The sequence below is a fragment of the Bubalus bubalis genome, chromosome 9, assembly GCF_019923935.1.
Source record: "Bubalus bubalis isolate 160015118507 breed Murrah chromosome 9, NDDB_SH_1, whole genome shotgun sequence".
NCBI classification, from domain to species: Eukaryota; Metazoa; Chordata; class Mammalia; order Artiodactyla; family Bovidae; genus Bubalus; species Bubalus bubalis.
The window spans coordinates 8,615,104-8,631,225 of NC_059165.1; the positions used below are offsets into that span (position 1 = coordinate 8,615,104).

Below are 16,122 nucleotides of genomic sequence, written 5' to 3' on the forward strand. Positions count from 1 at the left end.
AAAGAAAGGCAATGCCAAAGAATGTTCAAGCTACCGCACAATTGCACTCATCTTGCATGTTAGCGAAGTAATTCTCAAAATTCTCCAACCTAGGCTTCAACAGTACATGAACCATGAACTTCCAGATGTTCAAGCTGGATTTAGAAAAGGCAGAGGAACCAGAGATCAAATGGCCAACATCCACTGGATCATAAAAAAAGCAACAGAATTCCAGAAAAACATCTGCTTCATGAACTATACTAAAGCCTTTGACTGTGTAGATCACAACAAACTGTGGAAAATCCTACAAGAGATGGGAATACCAGACCACCTTACCTGCCTCCTAAGAAGTCTGTATGCAGGTCAAGAAGCAACAGTTAGAACTGGACATGGAACAATGGACTTGCTCCACATTAGGAAAGGAGTATGTCAAGGCTGTATATTGTCACCCTGCTTATTTAACTTATATGCAGAGTACATTAGGCAGAATGCTGGGCTGGGTGAAGCATGAGCTGGAATCAAAATTGCTGGGACAAATATCAATAACCTCAGATATTCAGATGACACCATCATTATGGCAGAAAGTAAAGAAGAACTAAAGAGCGTCTTGATGAAAGTGAAAGAGGAGAGTGAAAAGTTGGCTTAAAACTCAACATTCAATAAATGAAGATCATGCATCTGGTCCCATCACTTCATGGCAAATAGATGGGGAAACAATACAAACAGTGACAGCCTTTATTTTCTAGGGCTCCAAAATCACTGCACATGGTGATTGCAGCCATGAGATTAAAAGATCCTTGCCACTTGGAAGACAAGTTATGACCAACCTAGACAGCATATTAAAAAGCAGAGATATCACTTTGCCAACAAAGCTCTGTATAGTCAAAGTTATGGTTTTTCCAATAGTCATGTATGCATGTGATAGCTGGACCATAAGGAAAGCTCAGCACCTAAGAACTGATGCTCTTGTACTGCAGTATTGGAGAAGACTGTTGAGAGTCCCTTGGACTGCAAGGAGATCAAGCCAGGCCATGCTAAAGGAAATCAGTCCTGAATATTCATGGGAAGGACTGATGCTGAAGCTGATACTCCAAAACTTTGGCCTTTGGGCACCTGATGTGAAGAACTGACTCATTAGAAAAGATCCTGGATGCTAAGAAAGATTGAAGACAGGAGGAGAAAGGGACAATAGAGGATGAGATGACTGGATGGTATTACCAGCTCGATGGACATGAGTTTGGATCAAGGTCTGGGAGTTGGTGGTGGACAGGGAAGCCTGGTGTGCTGCAGTCCATGGGGTCACAAAGACTGAGCAACTGAACTGACTGATTTAAATAGAAATGGTGTGAGGCTACTTTGAAATCCAGCAATTTCAGAATAAACTACAACGATCACCAATCTGTAATTCTTGGAAGAACTTCAGGGGAATGAATTGGTGGTACTCATTTCTCCTCAACAGGACAGTAACAGCGGTTCAGAACATAGCTTTGGAGCCAGACTGGTTTAAATTCTGGTTTTACCATTTAATATCTTAGTATTAATTCTGTTCCTCTATTTCCTCACATATGTAGAATGAGGATAAGAGCAATTATCATTTGGTTGGTGTAAGGATTAAACTTAATTTTTGTATAGCCCCTTTTTGTGCTCCATAAGTGATGGCTATTATTTATAATAGTATCTTTTCCAATACCTCTATTTCAGGGCAGACAGAACTTATCAATAATTCTATATATAACAGAAGCAGAAAATACGAACCTCTTCAATATGAGTGTGGTATGAATGTCACTCAGTAGTGCCACCTGGGTATAATCTCTACAAATGCCAAAGAGCTGCTATTTACTTATTTTATAATATTGTCTTACCCCTTTCAACCTTGAGCTGGCTATATTTTCTTATCTTCCTATATAAAATCCCTAAACTCCCTCTTGCTTCTCGCTTCTTTTCATGTCTTTTCCACCTGCTTTCATGAGAAAGGAAAACAAGAAGCCTACGGTTAAGTCTTAATATCTAGGAGAATAATTTGTAAAGTAACTAAGAAATGAGCTACTTGGCTACTTAAACACTAGGAACACCTCTAGTGAGTTCTTAACTACACATGACCACGCCAAACCCCTGCAAATAGTGAAAATGTATAAATATAAACTGAACCTAAGAAAGGGAGAAAATAATTTGACCGGGATTCCAAATGAATCCAGTAGTTTTACCAGTACCCACATTCTATTTCCCCATGCCTTACAATATACACCAAAGAGAGAGAGGTTCAGATAGGAAAGAATCTGCCTGCAATGCCGGAGACCTGGGTTTGATCCCCGGGTCAGGAAGATCCCCTGACGAAGGGAAAGGCTACCCACTGGAGTATTCTTGCCTGGAGAACCCCATGGACAGAGGAGCCTGGTGGGCTACGGTCCATGGGGTCCCACAGAGTGGGACATGACTGAACAACTAACACTTTCGCATATGCATGTATGTATGTATGCATGCACGTAGTCCTTACAGGCTATAAGCTCTTGAAGTCAGGCACAGTTTCGTTTACCTTAAACCTGCTGTATCTTACACATGGATGGCCCATAGTAAATGTTGGGGACTGAATGGTAGTAAGACTTGAGCTTAGGGAGCAGCTAATCTTTTCAGGCCCCTATATTATTAACTCACCAAAGATATTTTTCACTCTAACGATTAGAGCCCATAAAGGAAGACCTTTCCCAGTGTGCTGGATGTTATTTTTCTAATTGGCTGAGGTTAAAATACTTCCAGAAGTGACCGACTGACTTTTTTCCTCTCTAAATGTCTCTGGCCCATATGTTATAGATTTCTTTCACCCCCAATCACTTTTCATCACTTGAAATCACTGAATTTGAGCTCATTATTACTATTCCAGTTTATCAGAAAAAGCAGTGGCAACATGTAGGCTTAAAGGCTCAAGTACATAGTAGAAATTAATAGGTAATTTACCGGGTTGTATTATATTTTTACCTGAAAAATTTTAAGTACAATCAAGAATCATAAATGCATTCAACACAAACCACCCTGGGTTTCACAGGCATAAGAGGAATCTGACCAACCTTTGATTTCCTGAACCTCAATGCCAGCCTTCTTAACTGATCGATGTTCCATTTCTGTAACATAGCACAGCAAGTAGAGAGAAAAATCAGAATTCCCCCCGCAAAAATTTGAAACCTTAATTTTGATATTCATTTTTTTCAGCAGAGAAATTTCTTTAATTCATTGAATACATTTTTATACTAGAAGAGTTTAATATTGCAAATCACTAATTAGGTGCCAGGTCCTAGAATCCTGGATAAAATCCTCCTAGGGAAAGCTGAAATAATCTCTCTAAGATCTTTGTACATAAAATGAGATCTTCCATGTGAAGTCTACAATCCTGTGTTATTTCTGAAATATCAAGGAGCTGTTTTCATGTGGACATCTCAGACTGATTACTGGATCTGTCACATTTGATTATCAGTCTTCTAGGTGACAAACTGATTTGCCTAGTTAAATACTACAGCACAAACACACAAGACTCTTGTTCAGCCTCCCATGGCAGTGCTACTGTTCCCAAGGTACTGTTTTCCAGATTTATTATCTGGTTGCCTTCTGGACTATGCAGAAGGCTTCTCTTTCAAAGCTGAATGCTGTACTGCAGTGCTTCTCAATCAGGGGATATTTCAACCCAACTTGGGAAGTCTTTCCAAGATACTCATATTATAACCCCTCTTTTTCCTGCAGATTGTGAGTGAGGTCTGGCCATGCGTGCTCTGAAAACCTTCCCCAGGTGACTCGGATATACATCTCTGTTTAGTACCAACCCCTGGAGTGGAACTGGAATACTGGAATAAAGACGCTTAGACAGAAGTCTTAATGAGTTCAAGGATCATGTTCCTATGTGAAAAATGAAGATACTAGTTAGACTTCTGAAGTTTTTTTTTCCCATCTTTAAGGGTATTTAATGATGTATTTTTATTCTGAGAAGCCTGACTTCAGTCATGCAACTGAGAATTATCCATCTCTCCTTGCTTTCTTATCTGCCCAAACCCTCTGGTTTCTCTTTGTGGAGACAGGTGGTGGGACAGGCGTGCTTGCAGGGGAGTCTGCAGCTACTGCCGAAGGGCGTCAGTCCTCAGGCACCTCTGTGCACTCAGCCCTAACTAGGACTTAATTCAGTTCAGTTCAGTCGCTCATTCATGTCCGACTCTCTGCAACCCCATGCACTGTAGCACGCCAGGCCTCCCTGTCCATCACCAACTCCTGGAGCTTGCTCAAACTCATGTCCATGGAGTCGTGGTGCCATCCAACCATCTCATCCTCCATCGTCCCCTTCTCCTCCCACCTTCAATCATTCCCAGCATCAGGGTCTTTTCAAATGAGTCAGTTCTTCGCATCAGGTGGCCAAAGTATTGGAGTTTCAGCTTCAGCATCAGTCCTTCCAATGTCTTTTCAAATGAGTCAGTTCTTCGCATCAGGTGGCCAAAGTATTGGAGTTTCAGCTTCAGCATCAGTCCTTCCAATGAACATTCAGGACTGATCTTCTATAGGATGGACTTGTTTGATCTCCTTGCAGTCTATGGGATTCTCAAGCATCTTCTCCAACACCACAGTTCAAAAGCATCAAGTCTTTGGTGCTCAGCTTTCCTTATAGTCCAACTCTCACACCCACACATGACTATTGTAAAAACCGTAGGTTTGACTAGATGGACCTTTGTTGGCCAAGTAATGTCTCTGCTTTTTAATATGCTGTCTAGGTTGGTCACAGCTTTTCTTCCAAGGAGCAAGCATCTTTTAACTTCATGGCTGCAGCCACTGTCTGAAGTGATTTTGGAGCCCGACAAAATAAAATCTGTCACTGTTTCCATTGTTTTCCCACCTAATTGCCATGAAGTGATGGGACCAGATGCCATGATCTTAGTTTTCTGAATGTTGAGCTTTAAGCCAACTTTTTCACTCTCCTCTTTCACTTTCATCAAGAGGCTTTTTAGTTCCTCTTCACTTTCTGCCATAAGGGTGGTGTCATCTGCATATCTGAGGTTATTGATATTTCTCCTGGCAATCTTGATTCCAGCTTGTGCTTCATCCAGCCTAGCATTTTGCATGATGTACTCTGCATACAAGTTAAATAATTAGGGTGACAATATACAGCCTTGAAGTACTCCTTTCCCTATTTGGAACCAGTCTGTTGTTCCATGGCCAGTTCTAACTGTTGCTTCCTGACCTGCATATAGGTTTCTCAGGAGGCAGGTAAGGTGCTCTGGTACTCCCATCTCTTTCAGAATTTTCCACAGTTTGTTGTGATCCACACGGTCAAAGGCTTTGGCGTAGTCAACAAAGCAGATGTTTTCTGGAACTCTCTTGCTTTTTCAATGATCCACCAGATGTTGGCAATTTGATTTCTGGTTCCTCTGCCTTTTCTAAATCCAGCTTGAACATATGAAAGTTCAATGTTTACGTACTGTTGAATCCTGCCTTAGACAATTTTGTGCATTACTTCGCCAGTGTGTGAGATGAGCTGAAACTCCAATACTTTGGCCACCTGATATGATAGTTTGAACATTCTTTGGCATTGCCTTCCTTTGGGATTGGAATGAAAACTGACCTTTTCCAGTCCTGTGGCCACTGCTGAGTTTTCCAAATTTGCTGGCATATTGAGTACAGCACTTTTACAGCATCATGTTTTAGGACTTGAAATAGCTCAACTGGAATTCTATCATGTCCACTAGCTTTGTTTGTAGTGATGCTTCCTAAGGCCCACTTGACTTTGAATTCCCGGATGTCTGGCTCTAGGTGAGTGATCACACCATCATGATTATCTGGGTCATGAAGATCTTTTTGTACAGTTTTTCCGTGTATTCTTGCCATCTCTTCTTAATATCTTCTGTTTGGTCCATACCCTTTCTGTCCTTTATTGTGCCCATCTTTGCATAAAATGTTCCCTTGGTATCTCTAATTTTCTTGAAGAGATCTCTGGTCTTTCCCATTCTATTGTTTTCCTCTATTTCTTGGCATTGATCACTGAGGAAGACTTTCTTATCTCTCCTTGCTATTCTCTGGAACTCTAAATTCAGATGACTATATCTTTCCTTTTCTCCTTTGCTTTTTGCTTCTCTTCTATTCACAGGTATTTGTAAGGTCTCCTCAGACAAGCATTTTGCCTTTTTCTATTTCTTTTTCTTGGGGATGGTCTTGATCACCACCTCCTGTACAGTCACAAACCTCCATCCATAGTTCTTCAGGCATTCTGTCAATCAGATCTAATCCCTTGAATCTATTTCTCACTTCCACTGTATAATTGTAAGGGGTTTGATTTAGGTCATACCTGAATGATCTTGTGGTTTTCCCCACTTTTTTCAATTTAAGTCTGAATTTGACAATAAGGAGTTCATGATCTGAGCCACAGTCAGCTCCTGATCTTGTTTTTGCTGACTGTATAGAGCTTCTCCATCTTTGGCTGCAGAGAATATAATCAATCTGATTTTGGTGTTGACATCTGGTGATGAACATGTGTAGAGTTTCTTGTATTGTTGGAAGAGGGTGTTTGTTATGACTAGTGCGTTCTCTTGGCAAAACTCTGTTAGCCTTTGCCCTGCTTCATTCTGTGCTCCAAGGCCAAGTCTGCCTGTTACACCAGGGGTCTCTTGACTCCCTACTTTTACATTCTAGGGAATCTAGTCCCTATAATGAAAGGACATCTTTTTTGGGTGTTAGCTCTAGAAGGTCTTGTAGGTCTTCATAGAGCCGTTCAACTTCAGCTTCTTCAGCGTTACTGTTCAGGTCATAGACTTCGATTACCGTGATATTGAATGGTTTGCCTTGGAAATGAATAGAGATCATTCTGTTGTTTTTGAGATTGCTTCCAAGTACTGCATTTCAGACTCTTTTTTTGACTATGAGGGCTACTCTATTTCTTCTAAGGGATTCTTGCCCAAGACCTGTATGCTATACGATTAAAGTTTTTGGACTCATTATTTTACTTTTCTTTGTTATATCTTGTATTTTTTCCTAGTTATAATTTGCATTTTTCCTTATTATAAGTAGTATTTCTTACTTTCATCAAGCCCACCAGTCTTTATTTTTTCTCTATTTAAAGAAACCTGTTGCAACTCCCAATACCTCAAATTTATTATCCTCAATTCTTCTCCTTAACCTCATCTTCTCTTCCTGTTTGTACCCTGACATATTTTAAAAGCATCTCTGGACACTGAGTTTTGTGGCCTCTTAAGCATTTGGTATTGTTCAAGTTAGAAAGCTTAAGTTTTTTAGTAGAAAAAGGCTAGTTTAAAGGCTAGTTTAGAATACCCTTTAAGAATTAGAAATAGTGTCCAAAGTACAATTAGAAACTCCCAAACTAGCTGGACCTGATCCTGATAGAGACACTCTTCTGTTCCCAGACATGATTTGTGAGTTCATGAAAAGACAGTTCAGTATTTTGAACAACCTGAATTTTGAAGGGAAAATGCAGAGTGCCTCCTGTTTGGGATGAAACATGTCTGACTCAGATACTGGTCTTCTGAGATGCTCCGCAGCTACTGAGAGCCGAAGAGCCACTTGGGAAGTGATGCCTCCCTCAGCCTCTCTGCTTTGCCAGAGCCAGCCCCTCCCTGTAGAGCTAAGTGGGAATTAATGTGGGCTTTCAATATAATAGACATTACTTCAGGCATCAAGAATTTCCTGTGGAATATCTGTGGAAACAAGGGTATAACTTCCAGCAGAAAAAAAAAATGTTGCTTTCCACTTTAAAGACATTTAATCCTGAAATGACTACCAAAGAGGTCTTTTAACAACTGCCAATCATACCTTGGGGTTGCAATGAGTCGGACACGACTGAGCGACTGAACTGAACTGAAGTGAACTGAATCATACCTTGACTTCCTAAGCTACAAACCATAAAAAGAGAAGGACAAGCACATTTCTTTTCACATGTTTTTAAGCAATAAACCTGAGTGAAAAGTGTGGACAATCACGCTGTAAAAGCCGTACTTTCGGTCGAGGTGAACTTCCACACGGTGTTGGCGTGAGCGTCTCCGACGTACACGGTCCCGTCCTCGGATGCAGCAATGTCATGGGGCATGTCGAAGTGCTGCCAGAACAAGAAGCACAGGGTCAGGGCGAGCCTGCACCCGGTTCTTCATGAAGAGGCAAAAACGCAGAGCAGAGCACACAAGAGAACCATAAGCATGTGACTCAACCAAAGAAACAGTGATGGAAGCAGCTCAAGACGAAAGATTTGAGTCATCCATTCACGCAGTGGACACCGTCTCCGCCAGACCTAATTCTATAAGGTGGGAAATGCCCTGGGAGCCTCAACACTGACTTCAAGTCTTATAAAAAGCGAACATGTACAAGCAGATTACTTTTTTACAGTGTTGTTTAGTTGGTGTTATGCCATTTATTTAATTGTTTATATTTATCTAATTATTTATATTTATTTTTGCCTTTGGGCTTTCTTCATAGCTCAGTTAGTAAAGAATCTACCTGCAATGCAGGAGACCTGGTTTTGGAAGATTTGCTGGAGAAGGGAAAGGCTACCCACTCCAGTATTCTTGGTTTTCCCTTGTGGCTCAACTGGTAAAAAATCTGCCTGCAATGAGGGAGACCTGGGTTCGATCCCTGGGTCAGGAAGATCCCCTGGAGAAGGGAAAGGCTACCCACTTCAGTATTCTGGCCTGGAGAATTCCATGGACTATATATATATAGTCCATGGGGTCGCAAAGAGTTGGACACAACTAAGTGACTTTCATTTTTCCCTTTTGCCCTCATATTTTTTCTAACTTTGACCATTGTCAAATTTGCTGGCTTAATTTAGACAATTAAAAAAGACCAGGCAATTAGTTTTTTTTTTTTTTTAATTCCCATCAAGCTATCATATGCTTCCTTAAAAAGTATTTATGTGTTACAGATAAGAGGTATCATTTTAAAGATTCAGGGCATTCTGATTATTTCTGAAATGCATATTAAGAGCTCTACAGTAATATGGCGTACTCCTACTCTGAAGCCCAGTGTTGACAATATTTTCAGTCAGCAAAGGAAACAAATGGAGTGTTCCCTCCAGTATTTGCTGGCTTTTGTGCCTACTGCAGCTAAACTGGTGTTTTACGATGTCTTTCTGCACCACACATATTCATTTCAACATCATGCCATCTCACTCATGAGGACACAGCAGAAAGGGCAGCTCTCTTATGTGACTTTCTCAGGGTCACCAGGCTAGTTCCTGGAAAAGCAGGCTGAAAATGCTGGGCGGCTGACATTTCCATCTGTCTACCGAAGCTTTCAAAGGTGCCACGTGTCCACCAGTTGGCAGGAGGTGGATGGTATGTTCACCTTTGAGGCCAGGAGGCCTGCTTAGAATGAGTACACCATTCTAAAGAGATGATCGGTGAGTATGAACAGGAACATTATCCTGACTGTGGGCTTATCAGCCAGCCTCTGTCCACTTTGGGTGCTAAGGAGGCAAGCTTCTGTTCGTAGCTCACGGAGAAAGGGCCAGAATGCTTTGGTGACACTACTGTCTTTTAAAATCAGCAACAATTTATCACATTGAAAAGAAAAACATGAGACAGCCATGCCAAGGAGGCACACTCCTTCAGACTATCAAATGAGCTCGACAAGAGAGCAGGAGAAGGACAGAGAGCCAGGAATCCAAATGCTGCCTTGTTGCAATCTCCTCAGCCAGTCAGGAAACGTTCATCTTCATTTGGGGTTCACCTGATTGGTGGCAAAAAGGCTGGACAATCACAGGGAGTTCCTCTTCTCTACAAAAACACGTTTTAAAAAACCGGTTTGCAAACAAGGAGATCAAACCAGTCCATCCTAAAGGAAATCAACCCCGAATATTCATTGGAAGGACTGATGATGAAGCTCTAGTACTTTGGCCACCTGATGTGAAGAGACTCTGATGCTGGAAAGATTGAAGGTGGGAGGAGAAGGGGACGACAGAGGATGAGATGGTTGGATGGCATCACTGATAGACATGAGTTTGAGCAAATTCCAGGAGATAGTGAAAAACAGGGAAGCCCGGTGCGCTGCAGTCCATAGGGTCACAAAGAGTTGGACGTGACTTAGGAGTGAACAACAACAATATGGTTGTAAAGTGCTTCACATTTTCTGATGGGAAAAACATTATAATAGGTGGAGGAACAAAGGTGGGGGGTACTGTTTGAACTATTCATTGGAAGGGCCATCAGTTCAAGGCTATAACAACAGTGAACCTCTGTCTGTGGTTCTCACACTGATCCAGGGTAACAAGAGCTCAGTGAAAATATTTTGGGGCCACAGGAGGGGTTCAGGGGAAGCTCAGTGAATGGGACTTTGAGACCTCTATTCCTACTGCAATCACAGGCACGCAACTGTAATCTTTTAAATGCATTGTTTCACTGCTCTGTGTCAACTGAAACAACATTATGTTGTCAGATTTAGGGCTAAGTTTTACGACTTCAGAGTCAAAAAGATTTAAAGATCTTCTACTCTACACTTTGACATCTTCTCTTGAGGTATTTCTCCCTAACAAAATAAAATTATAGAGGAAAGAATGCTAGCATCCTCCTGGGCATCTGGTGACATAGCCCAGAGCAATCTGCCCTCAACAGCTTGTATTTTGTTTTAAAAATTCATAAGGAATTTGTGTTCTCCATAGCCTAACTACGTGTGCTTTAAACAAGATAAGTTGAAACTTACTTAATATTAAGTAAAATCATTCTCTAAGAAATTGGTTCATGTTATGATTTAATATGTCCCCTGGCCTCAATATTAAACACAGTTTAAAGTATAAAACATCTGTGTTTAAGATCCAGGTGTGCTACTTCCTGTGTGGCTTTGCATAGGTAACTTCCCTTGTGTGAACCTCAGGCTCAAATACTGTCAAATACTGTGATTTTAATCTCCATAGTTAGGGTCGGAGAAATAACATGAATCTGGGGTTACTGTTCCCTTCATTCTTTATTTATTTCTTTTTTTTTTTTTGGTATTGCGCAGTGGGGATTATTTCCTTCCTTTTCCACATGAGCAGCCTTGCAAATAAAGAAGACAGAAATAATTCCAGCCTGAAGGATGTGTGTGAAAGCAGACGGTAGGACCAGTCTTTGCTGTGATTGTGGGAGGAAGAATGTGGAGAGCAACGATACATCTTTTGCCCTCAGAACTTTTTGACACCGTTTGATAGAATCATCTTCTCTACTGTCCTACCATCTCAGTTCAGCTGCACAGGGATAAAGAGGGGGATTGTATATTCCAACATAAACATTCCTAAAGAATGTCATAGAAGAGGGAGATTTGAACTACATAAAGGCACAAGCAGTGGACAAGAGCAAACAGCGGCACAGACACAGTATGTAAAACTTGACTTTTGACTTGAAGGAAAAATCACTTCTTACATAAGAGTAAGTAATAATATTATACCATATTATTCTCCTTAATCTTTGTGATGATAATCTAATTAAATGAAAAGTCTGAGAGATTCACAGATGGGTTTCAGCTTACTGAGTCAACATAGAATACATTTCTATGTTTCTGTGTAATATCAAGTCTTATTTATTGAAAGGAAAAGCAAATTTCACCTTGGAGTCAGAGTCTCTTTTCAAGTTTGCTGTACTGACCCATATATTGTGACTTACTCATCATGGGATGTCTGATGAATACTGATGTTCAGGTACAAGGCTTCCTGAAACCTTCATTCAGGGATGCTTATATTTTTATGACAGTAAAGCTTATTTAGAATCTAGCCTCTAGCTTAGCACTTAGTGTTGCTCTCTAGATGCATATTTGAATTAAAAGTTAATATCCCGATTGACATAGTATTTTATTATTTAAAGAACAATCAAGCAAACACTGTTTGAGAACAAAGTGAAGCTCTGACAGGAAGTGAAGTATCCCTCACTTTCTTTATCAACAGATATGAAGAAGCTCCAAGTGGCAAAGCAATGAAGATCAGATAATCAATAAAGAGCTGAAACTACTGAAATAAAACATCTATTCTCAATCTAATGAATTTGTTTCTGAAGGGCTATTATGATTGGGCATTTGGTTGTTTATTGCTTTTTAGGTGAAATACTTCCATGAAAAGTCTTGCTTGTTATATCAATTTATCAAAAGAAACTTAAAAAAAAAGAAAAAAAGAAATTGGTACTGGAATCTTTACTTCAGATTTAGTTTGGTTCAATGTGGATCCTGTAAGTTTGGCTAAAACTCCATTTGAAGGAAAGGCTGTGCCCTGTCCTGTTCACTATCATAGCCTTAGTATCTAGTATAATGCCTGACACAGAGAGGTGCTTAATAAATACCTTTAGAATGAAGCTTAGTAAATCCCAGACAGGCTGTCAGTATTCTAACAGTGGCATTGTAAAGTTTTTTTTTTTTTTTTTTTTAGCTAGCAAATTTAGTGTCTTAGAGAATACTGTAAGAAATTGAGTTTGGAGATATTTATCCAGTGGCTTATGATAAGTTGCATTTTGACCCACTGAAGCTGATACATCTTTACAAATTTTGAAAAATAGCTCTTATTTGCAGCATTTTCGCTAAAATTGATGTACCCCAAGCACATTCAGGTGGTACATGTGAGTATTCTGATCATTCTGACAGTTATTCTGCAGAGAAGTTAACTGAGGAGACAGAGGGCAATGGTACAGCACAGCATGGCCACCATGTTGGTATAAAGCACTGTGAGAATAAACCATGGTATACCACTGTGAGGCCAGGACCAGATGTGAGTCTTTTACTGAAACCAAGTCTCTAGAACTTGATTCCAGGAGTGCTATTTTCAAGTCTTGTTGCTCAGTGTAGTAACATTAAAATAACATTAAAAAAGCAAGCAACATTTCTATTGAATCTAAGAGGACTATAAAATTACAGTTGAACATATTGTGGTATCTTTTCTACTTGGATGAAACCAGGAATATCTAAAATGTAAAATATCTTACATTTTCGATATTCTAACTGCAGTGAATTTAAGCCTGCTATCATGTACAAAAGTCTACTAAGAACCTTAGAACTGCATATAGTGTTAACTTGCATCTGTGAAATTCATCTAGGAATAGACAAGGACATTGTTTCTAAATAAAACACAGTATGCAGCATTCCCATCAACCTAGCCAGAAAACTATCACGTCGCCTTTAAAGTTTAAAAAAATGACTGAAGTGTAAGTTGAGTTCCAAGATTCACATTTTAGTTTTATCCTCAAGAAAACTGATACATAGTTCATGAATGTGAATACCTTGCGCACTGGCTTGAAGACATCGATAATTTCCCCGCTGGAAAAGTTCATCACAAATCCTTGCACGGGTTCTTGGTCCTCAAAGTAAGGCTTTCCATTTACCGCAAAGAGCAAACCTGTGACAACATATCCAGTTAACCCTCCTTTAAAATATGGATAAGACTGGCTTTTAAACACATGTGTGCACATCACACAAACAAAAAACGTAGAGTCAACCCTACATTTGGCAACAAACGTGGAAAACAAAATACTTAGTAGATGTCTCTGAGTAATAAGATCAGGAGCAGACAGGTTAGGAGGCTAACCTTGTAATAGGAAAACCAAGAACCGCAAGGCCTGTCCCACTGAGGAAGCCAGTAGAAATCAGTAATCCATAGTTATGAAATCAGTAATCCACAGTTATAGAGATGACATAGGTAGAGGAATATATATATATATAGATATACTAAATAGGTTATGGGAAGAGTCAGGTTATTGAAAGCAATCATTTTAGGGTATCAGATCTTTTAAAAAAAATATGTTAACATCTATGATAGCTACAAGTAGAATCAGAGAAAAATAGGCAAAGAAAGTGAAGTTATAGCATAAATAGAAGAATGATCTGATTTTAAACAACTACCCCTGGGAAATGTGAGATGCATATTTCAGATTATCAAAGACATTTTTTTCTAATTAAAAAAATTAGACCAATTTTTATACTAATTCAATGAATACTCTTTGCAGTAAATCATATTTCTTAGTTTAGCAGTGTTTATCCAAAAAAATGGAAACTGTGATGCTTTGATTAGTACTGCAGATGATTGAATATTATATTTTAAAGAATTAAAACAATAAAATATACAGAATACTAAACCAGTATTGAAAGTTTTTTCATCTTATTTAAGGATTTCAGGATAGGGTTCTTTAGCACATCATACTAAAAACTATCAACACTATTAACATCAATTACTACTGTGTAACATTGTAGAGAGAATTCCAATTATAATGCACTTTGTCTTTTGCTGAGATTCTCTTTTTAACCAGATTTCCTCTCTTTTCTCCTGATGTTTTTCTTCTATTTGATTTATTTTTATTCACTATGATCACCCTTTCTTAAGTAAATTTGTTGTTGTTCAGTCTCTCAGTCATGTCCAACTCTGTGACCCCATGGACTGTAGTAGTCCATGCTTCCCTGTCCTTCACCATCTCCCGGAGCTTTCTCAAACTCATGTCCATTGAGTCGGTGATGCCATCCAACAATCTCATCCTCTATCGTCCCTTTCTCTTCCTGCCTTCAATCTCTCCCAGCATCAGGGTCTTTTCCAGTGAGTCAGTTCTTCACATCAGGTGGCTGAAGTACTGGAGCTTCAGCCTCAGCATCAGTCCCTCCAATGGATACTCAGGATTGATTTTCTTCAGGATAGACTGGTTTGATCTCCTTGTAATCCAAGAGACTCGCAAGAGTATTCTCCAACACCACAGTTCAAAAGCATCAATTCTTCAGTGCTCAGCCTTCTTTATGGTCCAACTCTCACATCCATACATGACTAATGGAAAGACCATAGCTTTGACTATATGGTCCTTTGCTGATTAAGTAAATGGTCTTGCCAAACTTATTCTTTAAATAGGAGGTAAAAACCAACATGAGAATTTATCTTTCATTAACATTAATGGATCTTTTATTACTTTTTAATTACTTATTCCTTAGGGAAGCCAACGTGTTCCTATTTCAGTCACTTGAGTCCCTTTATTCCGTGTCTTACATAAACTGGGGGCTGCCTGAGAAGATATTAGCCATGGGTGTTAGTTGTTCAGTTGTGTCCAACTCTTTGAGAACCCCTGAGCAGTAGCCGGCCAGACTCCTCCGTCCATGGAATTCTCCAGGCAAGAATGCTGGAGTGGGTTGCCATTTCCTTCTCTAGGAATCTTCCTGACCCAGGGATTGAACCCGTTTCCTGCACTGCAGACAGATTCTTCACTACTTGAGCCACCAAGGAAACCTGATAGCAGCCATATGCAACTTTAATAGCATGAGAAATATAAATATTATTGTGATAAGTATGTAGTAATGCATCTTTAATACATGTACAGATGTATTTATTGAATGTATTGCAAAATTCACATATAAATTCTAGAAATATATTTTCAGTTGTTCAGTATTCATGATATAAAGAAATGCTAAGTTTTTAAAATATGAATTAAATAAACCCTATTTTGTAAGTTTGAATTATTTTTCCGGTTTTCTTTAAGTCATGAAAATCTATTTTGAAAATGAGAAAAAACTACAGATTTCACTGATCATTTCTCCTGACATTTACACATAAGCCCCTACTTACTTCACCTATTTATCTTTAAAAAATTGGCCATCACTCTTTAAAAGAATGTGAAGCAGAAGTATTTTGAATACCGACTTTATCAACATACACCATCTGTTGATGATGTATGAATACAAAATATTAATCATTTAATAACTAGAGCAAATGATCAAAATTAACAAAAAATAAAAATTAATATATGGGACTGCTTTTTTAATCCATCACAAACAGCTGCTAAATCTTTTGAGTTCATTATTTCTGTATAAAGAACAGTGGTGCTTGAGTTTAAAATGGTTTACTGTAAGAGCATATGAAGATCATACAGACACTTTTTAAGGATGGAGAGCAGTATGAAAAAACACAGAAAATAAAAATGAAATACCTGGTATGTACGAAATGGCAAACACATTTCTTCCAAATGATGGGTGCTTAATCTCGCGCACAAATTCTTTGGTGTCGGTTTTGAAACACTGGATCCGACCGTTTTCCCGGTCTGCCACACACAGCTGGCCCAGGGGAGGCACCAGGGCCAAGCTGTGAGGAACTCTGAACTGGCCTGGTTTAGGACTGCTCTCTGGAGATGCTACAGAATGAAGAAAAACCTCAGACGTACAATGTGTAAAATCACCCAAACTCTGACTCTGAAGTCTCCT

At 39.4% G+C, this 16,122-nt stretch overlaps 1 protein-coding gene across 14 annotated transcripts in view; it reads right to left on the reverse strand.

Moving 5' to 3' along the window:
* Positions 1 to 16,122, reverse strand: part of PAM (peptidylglycine alpha-amidating monooxygenase) — a 315,491-nt gene that overhangs the window by 10,185 nt on the left and 289,184 nt on the right. For all 14 annotated transcript variants that reach the window (XM_044947270.2, XM_025292177.3, XM_044947278.2 and 11 more), the window contains 4 exons: positions 15,852 to 16,052; positions 13,176 to 13,291; positions 7,951 to 8,050; positions 3,042 to 3,095 (listed from right to left, as the gene is read on the reverse strand). In XM_044947270.2, coding sequence (XP_044803205.2) covers positions 3,042 to 3,095; positions 7,951 to 8,050; positions 13,176 to 13,291; positions 15,852 to 16,052 — 471 coding nt within the window. The remainder of the gene's footprint in view (positions 1 to 3,041; positions 3,096 to 7,950; positions 8,051 to 13,175; positions 13,292 to 15,851; positions 16,053 to 16,122) is intronic.